Source organism: Gopherus evgoodei, chromosome 4 (genome assembly GCF_007399415.2).
Source record: "Gopherus evgoodei ecotype Sinaloan lineage chromosome 4, rGopEvg1_v1.p, whole genome shotgun sequence".
Classification (NCBI taxonomy): Eukaryota; Metazoa; Chordata; order Testudines; family Testudinidae; genus Gopherus; species Gopherus evgoodei.
Genome location: NC_044325.1, coordinates 87,383,528 through 87,407,725, shown reverse-complemented (window position 1 = coordinate 87,407,725; position 24,198 = coordinate 87,383,528). Strand labels below are relative to the sequence as shown.

Below are 24,198 nucleotides of genomic sequence, written 5' to 3'. Positions count from 1 at the left end.
CATGGAAGTGCTATAAATGCCACATTCCTGTCCAAAAGAAGACATAATTCGTGCCCTGACAGGTTAACAATAATACTAAAAATTATGTAGAAAAAGTTGTGGGTTTTTTTGGTGTGGTGTGGTGTTTTTTTTACCAAATGCCATCTTTAAAGTGACTTTTAAACCATCAGGCTTCTGTTTGAACACCATCCATGACAACTTCAGCATCAGGCATGATTTGGAGATAATGAAATCATTCCTGCCATGATTCAGGTGGTTAGATGAGATGGCCCAGTAGAGGTCCAGCTCTGTGTGTTTAGGGGGGTGACGGTAGGGAAGTACAATGCAATACATATTGAAGAACCCTAGAAGGAACTTGGTAATCAAGGGGAGAAGAGAGGAGAATAACAAGATGGTGAAAGAGCTCTTACATTTTTTGTGTTATTTTAAATAAAGAATTCATTGGAATTATACTGACTGCTTTCTTACTTCAAGTAAAAATGCAACAGGTCCCTTCCAGCTCACAGAGCAAAGGAGAATGTGGGTTTATCAGTTCCTTCACCCTGGGTTATATCTCAGCTGAAGGGAGGATAGAACCCAAGAAAATGCCCCCCATTGCAAACCACATAGCGCTGCAGCTTCTATTTGCTCCGGGACAGCTATAAGAGGCCCAGACCCCAGGGAGGAAGGGGAAGGGGAAGTGCAGCTGACATAGACTGCAAAAGCTAACAGAATTGTCCAGGCAGTGGAAAGAATTTTACAGACAAATCAGATCTAGTGAAGTATTAACATGTTTGTAATTGACACTATCACCTTGACTGGGGTTGGGAGAAGCCAGAGACTCTAATGAGTGAAGAGTGTTCATGAAGCTATTTTGATTTTCCATGCTTAGTCATTCAAGGGGGCTGTTGTGGCAGAAAGAAAGTGGAGAGGGAGGGAGATTTTTGGGGGCGTATGTAGCATAAGATGACATGGGTTTGGAGGAAGGGTAAAAAACAAAAAAATAGAACCAATTTAGATCTCATCAGAAAATAATGTATGGGACTGGGGAGAGGGGAGTATGGAAATTTGCAAAAACTTACTTCTGTTTTTAATTGAAAATGTTTCCACGGACATTTTTCAATCAGCTCCAGAATTATTGATGGCTAATGGAGCGATAGGGGCTTGATTATTTGCCTATCTAGAACTAACAAGATTGGTGCCAGCCATCACCTTGATCACTGGCTTGTATGTTACATCTCTTTCCCCTAAACTGTTTTTTCTTTGTGGATTTTAAGTGAGGGGCCAGTGCCATACCAAAAACTCAAATAATTCTGTGCTGTATAAAATGCTGAAATTCATGTCAAATTTCCAACTCACACATTTTTCTTATGTTTTATCCTGCAAAGTTTTTTACACTTTTTTCCATATTTACCTTCTATTATGTGTTTTAGTCTGCTTTATTATCAGCCTTCTTTAGAAAAGAAGCACGAGGTTTCACTGTTATCCTGCAACCCTTTCCACAATTCATTTGTTAATTGTTTCAATGCTTCATCACTTTGTCCAAAAAGATTTTTTCCTTTGCCTTGCTACCTCTTTCCTTCACAAAAACCAGATTTGCTCCAAAATTCACTTTGAAATGAAGATCATTCCGTCTTTCCAATTTCTCTTTAAAGCTGGAACCTCACATTTATATAATAATGCTGCAGAGCTTTTTTACTTCTTATGTTTGGGCCAGTGGTACACAGATTTTTGCTTTCTCCAGAGCAATAATAGTGAAATTGGTGTGTAAATGATGCAGTTCCGACAAGATTTTTCTCACATCTCATTTTTGCTGGGTGAGACTAAAGTTACATTCAATGTTTAATTGTAACTATCCCAGGAAAAACAATGACACTGCAAATTTAACAAGTATCCTGGCATATATTTCTTATTGAGGATGCTCTATTATCCTTAATAATTTGTATAGTATCAACAATGTGTTAGTGTCTAAAATAAGTATCATTGGTCAGTCTATATTACCAGATTTTTGGATTGTACCTCAGTGGGTAAGAGTCTCTGTCAATGGACTCAAAGAATAATCTGAATTGTATTAGCCTCCATGCTAACTGTTTCTCTGTGGGCTCCTGTCTCTTTCCAAAGAACACTTAGTTTGAATGAATGTGAAACCATGGTCCTGACTACTTGGAATAATTAAACCTGGTATTCTGACTAAATTCCTGCTCAGGTAATTTAATTGTTGCAGCACGTTCACATTGACAAACAGAGATGGCTCTAAACCAAAACCTCGGATCTAAATTCATATCCAATTTCCTAGCTTGCATCTAGCAATGTATCTCTAATGGACCAAAACTGAGTATCCTGAAATTTGGAAAAATTCAGATTTGATTTCAAACCTCCACGTTCAGAAATGTTTGGATCTTGGGTTTTGTTTGACCCATTACAGAGAGATGAAGTTCAGATCCAAATTTGATTGGACCCTATTCAGAAATTAGCAAGAAAGGAAGAGGTTAATTTGTGGCTAGAGGAAAGATCACAGCTGCTTTTCTTGAGTGCAGGGATTTGCAGGGTAGCATGTCTGGGACAGCTGTGGGGAATTAATTAACCTTCTCCCCACCCCACTCCCTACACTATAAGAGAAATGTGCTGGAGGGACCTGGGGGATTGAGTCACAGAATAAGGTGGGAGGAGGATGATCAAAAATGTGGTTGCAGTATGTGACATTTCAGATCTTTGCTTTGGATTTGGCTGAAGCAAGCTCTACCTTATACTATTACTTTAGCTGAGGGAAGTTCTGTTGTATTTGTGTTTGGCTCTTATTTGTGTTGTATTTGTGTTTGGCAGGAGTGGGATAGTCCTCATTTACTTTTCAGTAAATAGAATGCCTACCACACAGGAGTTTCAATTACATCTACAGAAGCAGGTTCCTTTCCTGGCTAGCTAACTGCAAATATATGAGAAGTACAGGTTATAATATGGTCCAAATTCTGCAGCCTTTTTAGCATGTCTCAAATCTTCCAAAAACTTTCTCCAAAGCAATACCTTTGAAGACGCAGATTTATGTGTGAATATAGGGTATAGTGCACTGGGTACCAGAGAGAGTTACAAAGTAAATTAATTATAATTTTGCCACAGAAATGTATTCCTAACATTTTTAATGGCCAACAGATTGCTGTTTCTAGCAGCAAATCTACAGATACGGTCTGTCACTTCCAAAAGAGTCAATGAATTAATTTTTAATTCATATATGTTAGACATTCTCTATAGGATTCAGTAACACAATTAAAAAGATCAATGCAAAATAAGGGCTGAGGGAGAGAAATAAGAGACAAAGGTGAAGGAGAAAAGATTGTTTAGGGGTGTTCTGAAAATGCATGGAGAGGTAATGTGGCAGCTAGAGGGAGAAAGTCTGTTTAAGATGACAAAAGCTATAAGGGAGAAGGCTCTTGTATCAACACCGATGAGGGGCAAGGAAGACCGTAAATAAGCAGAGGAATAGGAAAGGGAAGTAGAAAGAGATCAGGCCTATAAGCAGTAATCACTGAAGGACTTCCATGTGACGCTTCTTTGTGGTACATGTTTATTTGAATGTGCTCTATATTCTCAGACACCTAATTTGCACTCCTAACTGATTTAAATAATAAGCCAAAAATAATATCTGACACTTGGCCCAATCCTTTCCCATTCATGTCAATGGAGAAAATTTCCTGTGACCACTAGAGGAGCAGGATCTGGACCCAAAGGAACTGTTTAGAATAACTGGGCTTAACACTGGAAATTATCTTTGTTTAAGGACTCATTGGGGCATAAAGAAATTAATCAATTCCTGGGAACCCTGTTTTGCCTTGCTGGTCCCTCCCTGTAAGATCTTAGTACCACTATATTCCCCTAATAATTATTTTGAAGCCATTCACTGTACAGCTATGGAAACACAACATGCTTTTCATTCAATTCGTTAGAGGGGGAAGGAATTGGTTAATTTGATCCAGAGGCTTTCCTTTGCTGCCTACATGTGTACTACTGAATATGGCTATCAGACTCTCCAAGCAGACAGACTGCAGGACACAAATAAACTCAGTTTCTGCTGCTGTAGTTTTAGGACTGCGTTACCATTAAGAAATGTCTAAGAATTCAAGAATAATTTTCAGCTTGCTTCCATTGTCTGAGTAACACATGCTTGCTATATGCCATGGTCTGAGTAATGTAAACCATGTATACATCATCATACTATCACTGTGCTGCACTAAGTAATATACACCACCTATATTCTAGCATAACGATCTCAGAGGACCCTAGTAGAATTCTTTCCTTCTAGCTCATATCTGACTTCAGAAAGTAATATTTGGTTGCCATTTTCCAGCAGGAACTCTAAGGGAAAGTGGAGCTTTGGCCTTTTACTATATTTTTCCAGTAGAGTTTTGAGGCGCTTTTGTGAAGAATTTCAAGATTTTGAATGGTAATAAAAACTGAAAAATTTGAAATGCTTCATCGAGACATTCCAATTTTTGTTTGTTGTGGGCTGATTTTTGATCAATTTCATTTCAAGAAATCATTTCAATTCTGACTTTTAAAAAATGTATATTGAATTATAATATAATGCAAAATGAAAGCAATTCTCAACAACAAAAAAGTCATTTCAAAACAAAAAATTTTAAACATTTTATTCCAAATTGAAGCAGGACTTTTTAACATTGCCAGAACTTCCCCCTAGCTTTCTTCATAAATGAAATTCTGGCAAAATCAGCCTGATTTTGAGGAAGAATTTCAATTTTATTGGCACTGCATAGTCCAACAGAATATGGACTTGTCAAAATTTCTCTGACTAGCTATGTTTTTCAGGACTTTGGCATGTTATTGCCAGCATCTGTCTCTGGCAGGGAAGAGAATAGAGGCAGTGGGGATACCTGATACCTCTCCTGTTTCTATCCCTGTCCCTCATTTACTGCATGATAATGACATTTTTGTAATATCGATTTTTAACATGGGGACTAATGGCAATAAAATGCAGGACAATAGTTCAGGGCCTTGGCCTGGCATCTGGCTGGTCATGGCTTTTTAAAAGAAAGAGCTACCACGTGAGCACCTTTACAATCTGATTTTCTGAGGGGTATACAATCCCAGTGCCACCATGCTTTGAGGGGGTCTGTTCCAGTTTGTATGCACTATAGATGCAGCTCTCCAGAGTCCTCTATTGAAAGGCAGGGCAACTCATTCATCTCTCTGGTGACTGCTTCTTTTAAAACAGTCTATCTCAAAGTTTCTTTGAATTCATCTAGCACCACATAATTACACTCTCCTCATTTCAGATTAAGAGATTTAGCTGGGTTGCTTGCCTGAGTGTTCTGCACTTACAATTGCATTAAATAATTGAGCATTAAAACATAGATTTAGAGAAGCTATTCCCTGTATTCATGTTTCTTCCCCTTTGAAATATTAGGCACTCCTCTAATTTGCCTTTTCCTGACCAGTGACTGATCTGTAGAGGATAAACTAGGGAAATTAACTCATTCACAGACACAGGATCTTTTCCCTTGCTCTAAATGATCAATAACTTCCTCTCCAGGACATTTATTTTTTCCATTCAATTATATATGTTTTATATGATTTGAAAAGTATATTAGAGCTCACTATTTACCTCTACATGCAGCATCGAGATTTATTTGTAATTCCCTCCCCCACCCCACTTGTAGGAATTTCACAAATAAACCACTGTCCCTTGGTCCAAAAGAGTACACATTACAACAGTAATAGTGCTGTGTTTAGGATTAGTACTGCAGTATTTTTATAAAGGGAAGATTATGAATATCATTGCATTTCTTTTTGTGGTCTACATCCAGAAAGGCGATATTCTTTGGGTTTCAGAAAGGCTCCTCTTCTGCTATGCAGCAGTGGCATCTAAACTATTGCAAAACTAAAATGGGACAGAGTTTTCTTTAACTGTCTAAATTTGGAGGTGGCCTGAGAATGCTAACAAAGAGGGACGGTTACCATCAACTGTTCTTTAATTATAGATCTGCATGTTCACCTTCCCGAATCCTTCAAACCTTCCGAAAGGAAACAGGAGACATCTGAATTTGAGCTCTGCTGAAAGCTTCAAAGGCCTATTTAAAATAGCTTTACCAAAAAAAAAGGCTCAGTTCAATACTTTTTTTCTATATGGAAAGCATTTTACCAGTGAAAATACAGAAAACTTCCATAATAGAAAAGGAAGTAGATACGTGGCATTAAAGAAGAAATTGAGTTTTGTTATGCTCACATTCTTTTGGCACAACAAAATTTCATGACTACATGTTTCTCTAGGGAGTTAGTACGTCTGTTGTCTCATTCTCTCTGCTTGTCTTTCTGCTTTGCCCCAGTGAAATGAATGGTCTTGTGTAGAATGTCCTCAAAGTGATAGGCAAGGTTCTTCTCTCAGTGACACGTGGAAATCGGTAGCAATTCCACTGGCCCAATATCCAAAAGTTAAAGGGCTTTGTTATTGTAAGAAAATTAACAATTTAATTCTGATAGTCTCCTTTACTTCCTATTACATCTGCTTATGAAAACCCTGTTGTCCCCTGAACCCTGGGTAGTCTAGAGCATTGTTACAAGGCTGTTCTCACAAGGAATGATCTAGTTCCACTGGAGATAATGGAAAGACTCCCGTTGCCCTCAGGAATTAGATGACTGTAATAACACACAGAAATTTTGGTTAAAATGCTGAAGTTTATGGTATCAATTCAATTAGCTACAATAGGGTGAATTCTTTAAATGTGTATTCTGCCCACTGACTTAACTGAGGATTGCACACATGTAATTAAGAGTGAAATTTGGCCCCAAATAGATATAACCACATCAAAATCAAGTAAGAATTGCTTTTTGCAATTAAAATTGCTTAAATTTCTGTGATATATGTAAAAAAAAAATCTAGCTAGTATTATTTCATAGGTCAGAAAATGTTCTTCTTCCCACCATTTTCCCCCCATCATAACATGTATATTACTCCAAAATATACAGTTGTGTTTCACTTTGTGAGCCTGATTATCAGTCTTCATTATCTGCTAAGTGTAACAGAGAGGAGCAATCTCCATCCTTCCTCACTATCCAGCTACCTTCTTACCTTACTCCACATGGCAGCTTCAGGCAAGCCAAGCCACAACCATACCATACCCCTCCCCAGTGCTTAGTTTGTGCCAGGGGTTCCTGAGGCTGAGCCTTGGCACCTCTAGGCTTGGCAGTTCCTACCTCTAGAACCTCGGGGCTTGCTGCATCAGTTATGAATGTAAAAAAATTGCTTGAGCCCCAGCACTTCTTTCATTACAAATGAAGCACTGCCTCTCCCTCACATTCCTTTCCTAATTTAGCACAACTTTTCCTTTCCTTCACATAACTCCTGATGTTCAAGAGTCTGGGGGCTATGAAAGCTGCTCATGTTCCACCTCTTGTCTGCCCAGCCAAACTTCTTGTCTTCTCATCATTAATTCCTATGTGTTCCCACTCAATGGCTTGCTGGGGCACTTTGTGGCTGAGGTATAGGCAACATTGTAAGGACAACACAGCATCTAAGGAAGTCATGTTGCCATCGGAATCTAGGAGACAAAGGAAGGTCTGGCCTTCTACACAGATGCAGTCAACACTCCAAAGATGCCTTGAAATCTGTAACATTTTGCTGTGGCTCTTTGGACCCTTCATGGAGTTGGAAGAATATGCCCTCTGTCTCTCCACAGGGTTGTCTGCCAGTGAGGAATACAATGAAGGAACTCCACATTCTCAAGACCAATAAATTTTCTGCTTAACTTGAGTCTTTCGGTGGCGCTTTATGCAGGAGGACATGATATGGCCTGATGTCTGTATTCTTCAGCGCTCGTAAAGAAAACATCTCCTTTTTTTTTAAAAGGGGTTGAAAAACAATTCACAAATTTTCATCCTTTTTTAACCAGCTCCTGTATTCCTTATGTTATAAGATGCATCATTTTAAATGTGTATGTGTTTTTCAAATGTTTTTGATGTAATGGAAGCCCAGAGATGAAATAAGGTTTTGATTGGCCATCTTTCTTATTTAGATATAGCTTTTCTTCTTTGTGAGTATAATAAAGTGAGGGTGCAGACAAGTGTGGAAGAAATGGGACAAGGGAATGAAAGCTTACAAAGGTGCTATTATGAGCTCACATATATAGGTATGGAGGTTGGATTGAGAACATACTCTGTGCTCAATTTTTGGGCCAAATACCCCCCGCCCCTCATGAAAATTTCTTATTGATGACCATGGCAGTTTTGCATTAATTGTCCTTAAATGTCTTATTAAATGGATAGACTGAAATAGGACCTCTGTGCTTTGGGGCAATATGATTTAGAACTGAGTTAGTACCTATTTAGTAAATAATAAAATTAATTAATAATGATTCATCTATTAATATATTTATTTACTGAACAGTCCAATTTGTTAAATAAATGCTTTGGTGTCTCTACTGATATTAATGGGCCAAACCTTCAGAGTATCCACAACTTTCAATGAAATCAAAACTCTTAACTTCAATGGGAAGAGACTTAGGATCTAAGTTTGAACAATGTTTGAACCCATGTTTGAACAACTTTCAAAGAAAATAATGCCTGAATCCATTTTACTGGCTGTACTGAATCCATTGCAATCCCTTTTGCACTCAGCTGTGGTGTATGTGGGCTTGATTTGCCAAGGTGCAGATCACCTTGACTTCCATGCTAACATAATTTCAACATACTGATTGATAAGATTACTGTCCATGCATATCAGACACTTAATCAGAATATTGTTCTGTCAATACGATAATATTACCTGAATGCTAAGTTCCACTTTTCAAAACTAGATATAAATTCAGAATAAAACATGACACAAACACACTAACTTTGCAAAAGTTCACTTCTGAATTCAAATCAGAAATTGCAACTGACCCCGTTTCTATAAGGGATTGAACCAAAGATCATTGATCCAGATCTGGATTTGAACTTTGCATCTTGGATCTATCTCTATTCAAAATACAAGCATTTAAAAAAATAGTAACAATAGAAAAGCCATCTTAAATCTCTTTTTGCATAGCTAAACTGATTTTTTTTCTGTACTGGTTAAAATATATTAACTACCAGAACTAAGATTTTTATATAGAAAACAGCCCAAAGAAAATGCTTGATCAAGGGTCCTCTCCTGAAGGCTAATTTTCCCAGGGTACAACTCCCAATCAAGTTATTGACTTCCGTAGGAGTTTGGGATAGCAGTAACAGACCCTGAGTTTCCATTTCCTGATAAGAGAGGTTTCTAATGGAAATTTGGACTGAACTTTAACATCATATTCTAGTCTTAAAGCAGTGAATAATATTCAATGTATAATAAACTGGTTTATATGGTCTTCCAGCACTTTATATTAGTAAAGCTTATATCCTTTATCAGGCTTCATAGAAAACCATTAAATAACAAGATCAGATGACCTCATGTTTTAATGAAACAAATTCTAGAACATTATAACTATGTGTAGCACTGCTGAAATGTTTAAATTCAAAGTAACCTTACAATTTCAGGTTAAGTTAATTTCAGGGGAGAGAAAATGAATGATATTGACTTTGCCAAAACAAAGGTAAAAATAAATACATGTAACTTACAAAATAAACCAGTTCTGAGATTTCTGTACTCCTAGGGGCGGGTCTAGACATTTCGCCACCCCAAGCACGGCGACCGGCAGAGTGCCCCCCACGGCATGCCACCCCAAGCATGCGCTTGGCGTGCTGGGGCCTGGAGCGGACCCTGTGTGCTCCATTATAACTTGAATGTAGTCCTGTACTGGGAAACCACTGAAAGGATTATAAAAGTGCTATGATTTCTTTCAAGAAACAGGTAACAAGTGTAAAATGCTCATAGGAGAGAATAGTTCACTGGGGGAATACCCCACTGGGAGAGCACCCTAAAGTAAGTTAGAAAAAAAATTAAATTAAGGAAAAGAAAAATATTAAAGGCCATTGACAAAATTATTACATCCATCTAATTTACATTTGAATGTGCCTCAATTTATGTTACTCGTTTTTAGCACAGGCAATAATTCTAAAATATCTAAAAGTAAATAGGTTTGATGTGACATCCAATTATACATACATTATATCAAAAATGTCCCTGTGGATATGCCATACAGTCACAGCTGTCTGTTTTCTAGTCACACTTCGAATACTCTTCTTTGCTTTCACTCCCCACCCCAATCCCCCCAAGGAATCCATTGGTGTCCTCTCCTCCTTCTTTTATTCTTACTCAGAGGCTTCAGTAGACTCTCTTTGTATTTAACATTTGTGTGAAATAGATTGACCATTTCATGATCTTTGTTATCCAGTACCCTGGGCAGAAAGAGAGAGGATTTCTGTGTCCTGCGGGTTTTAAAGCCCCGTCTGGGTCGGCCTTTCCCATTGATGGAGACATACCAAAGTCTCTCGGCACTGGCTTTGTGTTTGGTGTTAGCTCCATTGGGCACTGTCCGGTATAGGCGAGATGCGTAAGTGTTATAGCCCAACTCATGGATCCTTTCCACAAACTCACACTCTGCATTGTAAGATTCCTGTAAAGCCAACACAACAGCCATTAGCTCCAGAAAGGCAGCACGGATAATAGTTCAGCACCCTCACCAGTGCAGGAACAGGACTTAGGGTACGTCCACACTACAGCTTAAAATCGATATTAGTAAAATCGATTTTATAAAACAGGGTTTATAAAATCGATTTTACCCGTCCACACTAGGGCACATTACTTCGGTGGTGTGCGTCCATGGTCCCAAGCTACCATCGATTTCCAGAGCGGTGCACTCTGGGTAGCTCAGTAAAAGAATGGGACCAATAACTTCGATTTCCGTCAACACTAACCCTAAATCGATATAGTAATATCGATTTTAGGGTTACTCCTTTCATTTAGCTGGAGTACAGAAATTGATTTTAAGACCCCTTAAAATCGATTTTAAGTGCCTTGTAGTGTGGACGGTTACAGCGTTAAATCGATTTAACGCTGTTTAAATCGATTTAACGCTGTAGTGTGGACCTGGCCTTACAGAGGAGTCAGCTGGCTATTAAACAAAAGACTGCACCATATAGAAGAGGAAACCTGAGATTAGAATAAGAGAATGATGGTACAAGAGGGATTCATAACAGAATAACAGCATCTATCTATTATCAAGGTCCCACGGTATCAGAATATCTAGCAAGTCACAAACTAATATGTGAACAAACATTCACAAACTAACCTTAAATAGAAAACAACAATAATTCGAAATATATTACTTGTAAAATTGTCATATGTTTATATCTATGGATTTTTTTCCTCTGTAGATGATCTTTATTGATGTATCACTAATCATAACTACCTCACTATTACCTTGCTCTCCCCTAAATCTGTTTGTTGTATCCACCTATTATGTCTTTCTTATATTTGGATCATGTACTCTATTTGTTATGTGTGTGTGTGTGTATGACTTCCATCACAGTGGGACCCTGATACTTGACTGGTAACTTCCAAGTGCTACCGCAATACAAATAAATAATAATAAAAGAATGCTGTAGAGATTCAGAAGGTCTGTGTTCCCAGTTTGAACATGGAACTGGGAACACAGACCTTCTGAACTCTAGTCCCAGCATTGTCACTAACTCACTTGAGATTTGGGCAAGTGGGTGGGTGAGATTCTGTGGCCTGCACTGTGCAGGAAGTCAGATTAGATAATCATAATGGTCCCTTCTGACCTTGAGTCTATGAGTTCAATTTCCCCATCTTGAAAATGGGGACAAAACATTTGTCTCAAAGAATTATGAGGATTTATTAATTAATGCCTGAAAATCACTCTGAAGATGATGTATAAATACTCAGGCATATCATTACAGTTTGTCCAGCCAAGATGAAATTATTAGTTTGCTTGCATTTCTGGACCTATAACTATATGTCTGTGCACTGAAAATATAGTGCTAATTTCCTGGGTGCTTATCTACTGTGGACATTCTGAAACTATTAAAGAGACAAAACTATGTATTTTGATGATGAACTACATAGGTAGATGCAATACACCTGTGGACTATTACAATGAACTGAGTCCTAAGTAACAGTTGCCTTTAAACTTCCTTAATATCTGTTTTGAGGTTAAGGAGGTGTGTGTACAGTCCAACCTGAATGGCCCTCTGAAACATATAACTTACACCTTCTTATGACTTTTTATAGTTGCTTTTCCTGCTCTATCTCTGTCTTCTGACACCAGCTTGAGTTCTCTTACATGTGCTTGAGGCCCAATTTTGTACTCTGTAAGAGAAACTTCCATTGACATCAATGAAGGATTTTCTAGGCATTGACTTCCTTCCAGCTGCCATTTACATGTACTCCCGGTGTCAATAAATTTCATCTATTAATTTGGGCCATTGTGAATAGATATTAGTATCATATTTCAGAGGCTTGTTTCTGGTGTATTATTTTTCATGCTTAATTCTGTATAACCCAAAAACTTGTCAAGAGAATCTTAGCATTTGTCAAATAAATTATTTTTGTCTCTTTGGCTGTAAGGGTAACAAGAAAAGTTAGAATACTTGGCACTTTGATAGGACCTTTCTGCTACAGCATTTAATCTTTTTTCTATAAGCATTTATTCATAGCAGATAAACCTGGTCCACTCAAGATAATAGTGCTCCCTCCCCATGAAAATTACTGACACCCAAATAGAACATGCTTCCATTTCAATACAATAGTTAAGGTCTTAAAATAAAACTTACTGAAGCATAAAGTCTGCCCCTTTTGTTCATGGCCAGGTAGCTGCCAGAGAACAACCCTTTGATGGCAACGACTCCAACATCAACCGCAGTTATCTCTAGAATACCTAGAAACAGAGGAGAGATGGGTTTTCCCTTTCATATGTAACTTTCTGAAATACATCCGAATAGCTACTTACCTCCAGAACATGAGTTCGCCCTTATAACTTATCACTCAAGAAATCATACTGCAGTCATGAACATAAAACAAGACTAACATAATTAGACCATACAGAAAAAAAAAACCTAATGAGCTGGAAATGGTTGGAAACTGCCAGTAAATCCCTACTTGTTTGATTGAGATTTAACTATTTTAAAAGGGAAAGATCTGACACTGAACTATAGGTTGACCTAATCCTATATGTATATATAAAAAAAGTTTAAAGCCCCTTTAATGCTTTTCTGAGGGATACCAGAGCGCTTGACTTATTGAAACCAGTCACAAAGCTACCCACTTCAGGACAATGCTCTTTCTGGGGTCTTTGGTGAGTAAAATGGAGTAAGACGGCTGCATCTTAGAGCCATGTATATAATCATGAAAGGAACTTGTCATTTAGAAAGTTGATGTAGTGCTTGAAACAAGGACAGTATGACTATAAGGGAGGAGCTATTTCAGCCCTTAGAAGATCGTGTCTAATGCACTAGACAAGAGTAAGGGGGGAAAGAAGCCCAGACAGCCTCCCGAAGGGTTTACATCCCGCCAAAGGATGCTAGAGGCAAACTATCATAAAACTCGTGTAAGGGAAGATGCTGTAGTAGGAGCTGTTGTGATACATGTGCAAATTTATATCTTGCTTTTGGAAGCTCTCAATTCAGCCATTCTGGTGTCAACGCACAGTACTCTCTGTAAGGATATAGAAGCCGGATGTAACCCCAGAAGTGTCTTTTGACAATTAGAAAACACACTGTTCCAAGCCTTCCCGTTTTGCCGAGTTAAATTTTTGGTCTGACTTCAAATATCGACAAATTAGGGTAATGACTGTACGTACAGCTGGTTTGAATTACCCCTCGTTTTGCCGTTGACTGAACTCGGAAGAATGCCTCCTAAAAGTCTTTGATAACGAGAGGGGTTTTCTCTAGGAAATAGTGGTTTTCCTCTGTGTACTTGAGCCAGATCTTGGAGGTCTTTCTATTTCTGTGGGCTAACCAGAGCAAGGGCATGGGTTTCCCCGGAGCATCCTGGGCTCCAGATATCCAACGTGGGATGCTTTGTACAGAAATAATGCTGTACTTCGTATCCTGGGGAGTGGGAAGAAAGGAAAGTCCCGGATCTCTCGGGATTAAAGTTTCCGCTGTGAGAAGAAAGCTGTTTCCTCCCCAAAGCATCTTCATGAGACACCGAGTCCACAAACCGGCTGCAATATCTCCACTGGTCTGTTAAGAAAAGTATTTGAAAATCCCGATCTTTGCTTCCCTCTTTCACTCCCAGCCCTTTGCTCTTGAAATATCCCGTTTCATCTTAATTGCTGCTGATTTCCAGCACATTTTTAAGAGGGTAAAAGTCATTTAGTCTGTACCACCTCACATCCCCCTAGGAGGAGACACGCAAGAAGCTTGGGGGCGGGGAGGCAACACGCAGCCTAAGGGGGAGAACTAATCTGAAACCCAGTTTGAGATTGAAGAAGGCCATTGGACGGCCTAAAGACCCCTCAGGAATTAGCACTGGTTCTGGCTTGGTGACAGGGGGCTGTGAGGGAGCTTGGAAAGGAAATTGAGGAGAGATGCCTGCAACTGTAGCAAAGATGGTTAAGCAAAGTGACAGTTGAGTGCAGTTAGCGGTTGTCTCGACACCGGTTTATTCCCCTTCTAGACCCAGAAAAGCTGCTTCCTACGCTAATGCTATAACCAGAGGGACTCAGCCTGGGGTGTGTGGGGGTGGGGGTGGTAAAGATGGTGTACAAATCAAAGGGGGCTTGGGACACAAGTTGCTGCATCTTAGACCTGAGCTGCTTGTTCAGAGCATGGAGAATCTGGGACAAGAGAACCGATTTACCCCCCCTCCTCCAACACACAGAGATGCTTTGGTCTGTAGGCCCCCTCCTATCATCAAATCAGAGGCAACTTGAAAAAACAATTTTGTTTTGACTTCTTGGAAGCGGGCGGTGAGGGGACGTTTCTTTCCCTTTGTCTCATTCGCTTTCTGCACAAGCCACTGAGCAATTCCGTGGGTGTGAGTGGGTGTAATTCTGGAAGCTAGTTTAAAATTAACTAGTCATTAATAAGTGCGCCGATTCTGGAGAAAAAAACGAGGATCCGATCCTTCTGCCATTGATTTCACTGGGTCGGGTCCACATCTGTATTTCTTCCATCTGTGCCTTGCGTGTGGGCAGAGGAGTTTGGAGAATACGCTGCATGAAAGGGCAGGGGGAAGGAGAGAGATGGGCTTTGTCTGGTAGCATTAAAGTTCAAACAAAATCCAAACGGAGGAACTCTTGGACAGAGGAAGTGTATTACACTAATGGTTATTAGCAGCTTCGGAACTGTCTGTTTCTCCCAGTGTTATCTGGGAGGGACAAATGTGTGCTGCAAAGAAATTCCAGATTTGCAAGCAGATCAAGGCAAAATCTTACTGAATTTAAATCTGGAAAAAAAATCCTAATAATAAAGGAGCAACCTCTGCCACCCTATTTCCTCTTGGGCAGCACCTTATTCCTCAAGCAATCCTATTTAACTCAATTGGGACTATTTCGCGAGTAAGACGCTGGTCAGAGAAAGGGTGTCAGAATCTGACGCCCAGTGTGTCTGTTTCACTGTCACTTCACTCTAAACAGCCCCAGGGTCGTTAATCTCCTTGGTATCTAAGGTTAGACCTGAAGGACAATTCAACGAGTCAGAGCGAATTGTAATTGAAAGCCACTCTACAAAGCTAATAGAGGAGGAAATGGGCAGGGGAGAGGCATGCACAGTACTTACTGAAGACGCTGTTTTTCTCCAGGCTGCCGTTGATTTTCCCATTGGAGTGGATCTGGAGGTGATACTTAGTGGCACAGTAGAGTTTCCTGCGTCTGGGTGCTCCCCCGAGATGCTCATAGACCCCGCCGCGCCCCCCAGCATCTCTGCGCAGCCTTGGGTCACACGTCTGGCCTTTGGCACAATAAGGTACCTTGAGCACCTCCGCAGCCAACCTTTGGGACCAAGATTCCTGCAACAAACTCAGCAGCAAGATCCAAATTATAACCATTGTGGCATGATGGCCGCAGCCCTTAGTCTGCTGGGGAGATCAAGGCTTGGTGCAGATGACACCAGGGGTCCCATTAAAGAAATCTTGCTAGCAGCCCTCCAAAGTTGCAAAGCACACACTGATTCAAATTGTGAAGCATTGGCAAGTTTTTATCTACCTCGATCTGTCCCCTTATATCTGTCTTAGAGCTACTTAAATCAATAGACACGGGCAGAGGCCAGCGAGGCGTCCCAGCTGTTTGGATTAGATGGAGCTGCAGTGATCAGAGTTCTCCTTGGGTCTCCAGCTAAACAGACTGCACGCATGAGAGAGAGGGAGATACCCGCTGAATTTCAGGAAGAGACTGTGTGGAGAAAATTCGTTGATCGACGGAGCATAGAAATGAAAGAAGCTTCCTGCAACAACAGCCTGATCTGCGACCAATTGATACAAAGCAGGGAGGCAAAGGTATCAGTCTTGTGTGAACTCCCAGAGTGCAGCCTGGATAAAATTACACAGCATCACACACAGAGAGAGAGACACACACACGGTGGCTTCTTGCGGATAACCGCATCACAGAGAGGGGGGGGAGGCAGCAGCAGCAACCCAGCTGAGGGGCAGAGAGCTGCTTCTGCCTTGGTTTCCCCTGCTTTGAAAGATCCAAAATAGAACAATTATGCATCTGAAAATTACACGGTGAGGAGCTCATCCCTGGGGTCTGTCACTTCTCCCTGGCTACTCCCTATCGCAAACCACAACACATGACAGCTGGGATGACTGATGTCCAAATAAAACAACTTTGGGAAGCAGCTTTTACAAATGCACATTTAAAAAAGGGAGCATAATAAAAGGGGTTCAGACACTGGCTGCTCTGGTGGCTAAAAGGAAAATAAGCATTAAAGGATTTCACTGTCAGTCTTTCGTGACTTAAACTTCTTTCTTCCCTTTGTCCTGAACGCTGAAAGAAAACAGTTATTAGTAAATCAATCAATTCACAGTTGCTAATATGCAATATTTGGATGGGTCTTTTAAGACTGACAAATTTCTAAATTAACTAATGCAAAGTGCGCCCAGTTACAGAGAAAGTATATATAGTTGTGCATATATTTGCAAGACATTGATTTTAATCTTTGTCCTTAACTTATTATTTGTTGTTGTCTGGTACATTACATCAGGCTTAACAGTTAGGTCTGCAGTTGCTGGTATGTAGCTTCACACACCTTTATCAGCTTTTTTTCTCTTCTAGCGGAGTTACCTATAAATCAAAATGGAACGCAAAAGGTTATTCAACTTCTATAAAAAAATTATGCTGTCCAGGTGTGCTACTCAAAAGATGCTCGTCTATTAGATTTTCATATGAAACAGTCAATAATTAAAAGTTTCCTGGAAGTGTTTGAGAAAGAATTAGTATTAATGTGACTGAAGGCCACACAAAGGCGTCTTTGAATGGAGCCATGTCAAAAATTGACCATTTGAGCTTGACCAATATGATTTTTTATTCACTGTCGGTTACAAGAAAATATATAAAATAAGGCTTTCCTACGAAGGGAAAGAAATGTTTCTTACACTTTAAAGCACTATAGAAGAAAATAAGCGTTTACTGGACGGAAAAAACAAAGGGAAATGATCTTTTTCTACAAGAAATGACAGGCGGAAAAAGTGATCTAGAAAGCTATTCCTTTTAGATATACTTAAAACTTAGTAGCCCTCCAACCCTAAAAGGCTTTTCATCCGTTAGTTGTCTGGAATACAAGGAAACACGTAAAGAACGAACAAGCACCCCCCGCTCCACCAGTACCATCCTCCGTCTTTTTTTGACAAGTTATGCCCCAACCTCACAAGAAGAGTTTGATCTGAGAACTGATACGTTTGTATAATGAATTCTTTAGTGTGTTTTTTTGCAATGCCACATGCATGCAATTATGTAGATAGAGTTTATTTAGTAAAAACGTGATTAAAATATAATAGCTTACGAAAAATGTGAACCTATAAACACACAAGGCAATACACTTATAAAAAAAAAGATCATTACTTAACGGTCAAAGCCTTCAGCTAACACGGAAACAAAAGTCCTCCCTGAAACAAGCTTTCTCTGAAGGAGAACAGTGCATTGAGTTTTACGAATCCTTTTGCACTCACCAATTACTGCACAAAATAGCACCTAGGTACTAAGATGGCGAGGAAAATAGTTTGAAGATATATAAACAGATAAATATAGAAGGGCAAAAATATAATGATTATTTAGAAATATTAAGTAAGTCTCTTCATAGCTAAACTCGGGGTGATCGTTACGATTGTTGGATCCCCATAAAGATGTGAAATTGAAAATGTACAGTTTTAGATTTCTAGGGAGTTTTTCATTAGTACTCTGGAAAAAAAAATCCCACAAGATACTTCTTCCCTCCCACAATAGTAAACCAAAAGACTAGTGGGTGGAAGAGTAACATGTTTATGACTTTTGCTCAGATTGCTTCCATCTTGAACACATTATGGTTACCATTTTTATAATTAGCACCATCATCTACAAATCTTTCCGCCTTGGGCATCTAACACAGATAAGCTTCCCAAACGATGTGTATTCTACTTATTAGGGAAGAGAACACTTATAGGTCTGTCATTAATGGTTCCCTTTCAAATGAAATGAATACGACCTCCAGTGAAATATCAAAGGGCTACAGCTACCTTGTCTCACTTGGTGCAACATTGAATAGCAAGCAACCTTAAGTCGTTTTGCACTAGTCAGACATCTACACAATAAAACATAAGCCCACTCTTGTATATTGTAAATTGTCTGGTGACCATTTTTGAAAACAAAAAAGGTCCCTTTGATGTGGTCTAATTCTAACAGAGGGTGGCACGTCAGATGTGGTCTACAGATTCTTTCTGGAAATATTTTTAATTATGCCCCAAAGCTCCTTGTAGCTCCAAAGTAATAATCAGAAAGCAGTTTGAGTCTGTTACTTAATGTGGAGGGGGAGAATAGGCTTGAGACAGCATGCAACTACTTTAGAATTACAACCTGTAATGATCTATTAATTCACTTGAAATGTATAATTTTTAAGTGGAACACATTAAATATAGGTTATTTTTTATGCTTGATCTTGTTAGTGAAATATTTCTAAATGTTCTTACATTTAAATGTCATTCAGATAATATTTCTCCTACCAAGTCACTATGTAAAGTGTTTGAGGCAGATTATGTTAGTAGTAGTGTACTTCAATTTAATAACCAGAATTTCTGATATATATTTCCAATCACTACCATAAAAGAATTACTGAACTATATATACAGATATGTGATGTATTATGACTAACACTGCCTTATATTAATTCTGTTTAAATAATATATAAACATAATATTAAACAAATCTGAAAACAAACAAATCAGTTCTGATTGTTAGATGGTAATAAATTTTACAAACACCCATTTTGCACTAATGGCAGGGATGTTGTTTTAATACTGAGTGATCTACAATTTGGTTCCACTACTGGTCTGATTCATCTACTCCAGGCACAAGGATCTGCATACTCTAGGGTACATATTATGTTTCTTTTAACATAAGTCAATGATTTACAACTGACGCTATTAGTCGAATGCAAGAAGGAAGTTACAATTTGTAGAGCAATAAATACCTAGGCGGTAGGCAGAGCCCCCAGTAGAAAAATTGCCTCCCTCCCCCAATTAAAAATCCATTACTAGTTCAAACATGGACCGTGAGAAGGTTTCAAAGAAAACATATTCAAAGTGATTATTAGGTATTTGTTTGCAACTCAGTTAACAATCTCACTCTGTATATAATTCTCCTCTAAGATCCAGTTAGATCACACCTGCTGCTGGTGGTTGTTGTATAGACCTTATACAATTCTATTTGGTTTTATTTAACTAGGTTAAGTTTCTTTGTGGTTTCCCTAGTGGGGCAATTCTGCACTTTGTGATTTATATAACTTTACTTAAATGGCTTTCCAAACAAAACAGCATCCCATTACTTTGTTCCACATGTGTAGGTAATATTGTTTATTAAATTGTATATTGTTTCATGTTTATATTTTAAATACAGTTACATATGAGGTGCTGGACATACAGTTGCATATGAGCTGTATTTTTGGAAGTTTAATATATATTTTCAGATGGATAAAGTAAGATTTACTTCATCATGCACTGAATGAACATAGATAATAAGATTTCCCTAGTGGAAAAATTAGATAAATAGAAGACAAGTATGAACATTTCTCTCTCTTTTGTTTTCTCATCTAAAATGGTTTTCAGCTTTGTGGCTATTTTAGACTTTTTATTTATAAACAAATAATAAAAAGCCTTCACATAATGCAAGCTCTTTAAATTAAGGAAAATATAGTCAATACTATAGCTACTGTACTAGCTACTTAGCTATTTTATAACTCAAATGTAATAAAGCGAGCCAGAACATTTAGTTATATAAAACTTACATGGTTTACTCATATCATTTATCTCCATAGACTCATATGTTACACACATTTTAGATTATTGTTATTCTTTACAATTTTGTTAATGTTATTAAGAAGCTAGTTCTTGAGCTCCTTACTGAGGGTTTAAGCATGCAGGCATCTGCCTGGGTGAGCACTGCAGGATTAAATGATTCTTTATGGGCCTGATTCAAAGAACATTGAATTCAGTGTGAATCTTTCCATTGACTTCATAAGGCTTTGGATCAGGCCCTATATTGTTACTAAAAACATTATAAGAATAGGAAGAAAACAACCTCTTATTGTGTTAACAGATTCAAAACAAAAAAATCAGAGATATTAAGCTAACTTTTACAACAACTTTCTTTTTCAGTGTTATTGTTTATTCCCTGTGGAAGAAAGGAACAAATGAAAGAAAAGGAGGAGCAGAAACATACAAGTACACAAAAAGCCATGCTAATAATACCACACAGTACCGATGTCTGTTTGTCTGCCATGTGGTCATGTCATGTGGTAGATCCAAATGAAACTGTAACAGAAATATATAGAACAATACAATATTGCAAAGTAGAGTAATGAAAATAGTTATGTGAAAGGAAAAGACTGTGTACATGTGTGTGGCGAGAGAGAGAGGGGGAGAAAAATTAGAAGAGTAGGACAAAAGAAATCCAATACACTGAAGACATGGGGACAGATTTTCAAAAATAATCAGCTCCCATCAGTTCCCATAGACATTTAAGAAGCTGAGAACTTCTGGCCCACAGTATTACTCTGGATTTATACTGATGTATAATATGACTAATATTAGTGTCTGGCCTATAGTTATGAGGTGCTTGTCATATGTGACTAATCCTGCAATTTAATTCTAGCTAATTTCCCACTGTTTTCAAAATTTGGTCCGTATTTCTTTTACAATCAGAGACTTGTTATGATTTCACTAGATCCTGCACATTTTAGAGAACTGTATAATTTGAAGGGAACAAGATCAATCCTCCCCTCAGCTACATGGATGTGATCAGATCATCTCATACTCCATACAATCAGATGGCAGACATTGTGATTTAGACTGTGATAAAGTGGCCCTTATGCAAGATGTAAAATAGGTCCTGTACCCTGAGGAAGTGTCAGCTATGTTGGGAGGTAAGATGTGAGGGGAGGCAAGAAGGAGGCATGGGTGACCAGGGAAAAGTTGAGCAAGTTTCATATTTAAAAGTATAATGGAGAAAAAATGGAAGTCCTGGTCCAAGTAAACATGATACATGAATTTCCTTGTGTTCCAATTTTAATCTACCTGCAGTTACATACAGGGAAGCACCTCAGAGTGGTACCCCCAAGAACAAACTGTAATCCTAGTATGCTCCCATCTCTACACACATCCTCTTCACCCTCCCACACGTCATGGAGGAAAGAAAGGGAAAGTCAGCTCTTTGTGGTACTGCCAGCCCCCACCTAATGTTCTTTTTGAAAAATGGAACTTGCACAGAAAATGGGCATAAAGTTAACTGTCTTTGTTTTATCAAAAACTACCCCATGCACTTTAGATATGATTCCATACATGCAAACTACCCAGAAACAGAACAGCTCCACACTGTCTTTAATTATGCTAGTCCACCCACTGATCAATCCCACTATACCTACAACTACACTGGTTGGGGGAGGGGAATGGAGGGTGAAGGGAAAGGTAAAGTGAAGAAGAAAGTGGACAACTGAGGAATATTAATTACTTCAGTGAGAAAATACTCTTCCTTTGTATCATACTCAGTGATTATAATGTGATGATCCTAGAAGCCCAGGGGCATATGATGTATCAGCAATAACTTTTGGGGCATCATTTGTGGTGGATTAAAGAGCACTCTGTGCTCTGATCTAAACTTTTTTGTCTGACACATGCACAACCCTTAATAACTTATAAATCTCTAAGGGCCAGATTTTTAAATGTACATATCTATCTATTTAAATGGACTTATCTGCATCTTAAGGTGTCTAGTGAGATTTTCAAAAGCATTGCAGTTCCTAACTCCCATTGAAATCAATGTGCTATTATCCCCATTGTACAGATGGGAACTGAGGCACAGAGAGACTAAATGACTTGCAAAAGGTCACACAGGAAGGCTGTCGTGAACCGAAAAATTGAAGCTGAATCTTCCAATCCCTAAGCTAGTACCCTAACCCTTGGGCCATCCTTCATTTAAGGTTTTTTTCAAAATACCTGACAGAAATTAAATATTATACAGTATATATTTTTTACTGGATAGATTCCGTCTATACGGAATGAACATGCCCCTGAAATGACAGTTTGAAACGTTCTGAAAAGCAATGTCTATTGGGGTAATGCACACAACCTACCTATCTTTTTTCTTCCTTTCTTGAGGGTATATAAGGAGCTGCAGGGCCAGCTGCTACTCATTTCCTACTGTAGGCAGCAGGAAAAAAATGAGCCATGACTGCTGCTACATCAGAATTAATGTATATGCACTTTAGGTGTGCATGTGTAATCCCCTTCTGGGAAGGTAGCTTTTTTTTTTCATAGAATTTTTACAATTATATCTTAATATGGCTGCTGTTAGCCTTATGACAAATATTTTACCCTATTAGGCCTCTCACTGTCAGGCTCTTTGAGGTAGGGCCTCCTATGGCTTAGTGTTTCAGCACCATGCCCCTCTGTGCCTGGTGTCTTGATATCAAGGTCCTTTCTTGTTGGCATTCTCCCTCAAAATCTGGTGTCGTAGTGTTGTCTATTCTAATGGCCTCATTTACCTTGCTACCAGGCTCCTGAGTGTCAGCAGATCAGCCCATAGTACCAACTATACTGGCACTGACTGCTCCTTTTCCCCAGGCATCAGGTTGAATTCCCTCAGCAATAGCCCTGTCTGCATTATCCTTTCAGCTGGTTTTGTCATTTTCCTCTTCCATGGACCCAAGCTGGAAAAGCTCTCCTGCATCCCCTATTTAAGTATCATGTGTACCATATCCTGAATGATATAATGAATTTCCAAAAATACTGGGGGAGACTGGCTGAAGCTTGGATCTACAAAACTTTGTCTCCACTTTCTGTCATTCTTCAGACAAAATTGCTTTGGCACCATAGCCTTCCCAGTTAACTAGGTTATTCAGTATCTCTGGCAGACCCTCTACTCAAAACCCAATATACCTAAGAAAGTTGGTCAGTGTTACCAGGTTTCTTCTTCATATTTTTAACAGTCACAATGTCCTCAGTTCCCCTGCCATGCCTGCAGCTAAAGACAGTTCAAGTCAGTCTGACCCTGTGTCCCCACTCAGTCCTAGTAACAAATGACCAAAGTGGCTAGATCTCCTAGGTAAGAAGATACCTTCTTCAGCCAGATTGCAAATGGAGAAATCTGAATAGAAAGCATTATTATCCAAATATGACTTCCAAGCCTAGGACACACTTATTATGCTCATTGTTATTACTATTATTATTCTTACTGTACTGTAGAGCACAGGAGCCCTAGTCATGGACTAGGACTCCATTGTGCTTCCACTGTACAAATACAGAACAAGCATGTGATCCTTGCACAAAAGAACTTATTAGAAGAGGCTTAGAAGATATTGGTAAAATCTGTGATTGCTGAGGATGAGCAAGTGAAGAAACATGGCCTACGTGGCACCTATGATGCTATGGTATTGCAGTGAAGGACAGTGATTACTTTGGTAACTATGCACTAGTACTTATGACTCATATCCTCTGGTTTACCAAGAAGGATACAGGCCACAACAGAATATCTGCCCTTTGAGCAGCTTGAATTGTTCAATGGCAAGGTGGAATATTCACTGTACCACCTTAAAGACTCCAGGCCACTTTCAGATCTTTGACCCCCTGTACTATGTTTGCCAAATGACACACTTCAATCATCA

At 38.9% G+C, this 24,198-nt stretch overlaps 1 protein-coding gene across 1 annotated transcript; it reads right to left on the bottom strand.

Moving 5' to 3' along the window:
* Positions 1–10,084: 10,084 nt before the first annotated feature.
* Positions 10,085–15,901, bottom strand: FGF3 (fibroblast growth factor 3). Its single transcript, XM_030562604.1, has 3 exons — positions 15,634–15,901; positions 12,685–12,788; positions 10,085–10,505 (listed from the first exon to the last, which is right to left on the bottom strand). The coding sequence occupies exons 1-3, from the start codon at positions 15,899–15,901 to the stop codon at positions 10,140–10,142; spliced, it is 738 nt and encodes a 245-aa protein (XP_030418464.1). The 3' UTR covers positions 10,085–10,139.
* Positions 15,902–24,198: the final 8,297 nt, after the last annotated feature.

What these genes read in the sequence shown, in the direction of transcription:
- FGF3 (XM_030562604.1), bottom strand. Translation starts at nt 15,901, where the DNA reads ATGGTTATAATTTGGATCTTGCTGCTGAGTTTGTTGCAGGAATCTTGG. An exon ending in GGAGAAAAACAGCGTCTTCA is followed by an intron (nt 12,789 to 15,633) that starts GTAAGTACTGTG and finishes CTCTGTTTCTAG; the next exon opens with GTATTCTAGAGATAACTGCG. An exon ending in GGGGCAGACTTTATGCTTCA is followed by an intron (nt 10,506 to 12,684) that starts GTAAGTTTTATT and finishes TTGGCTTTACAG; the next exon opens with GAATCTTACAATGCAGAGTG.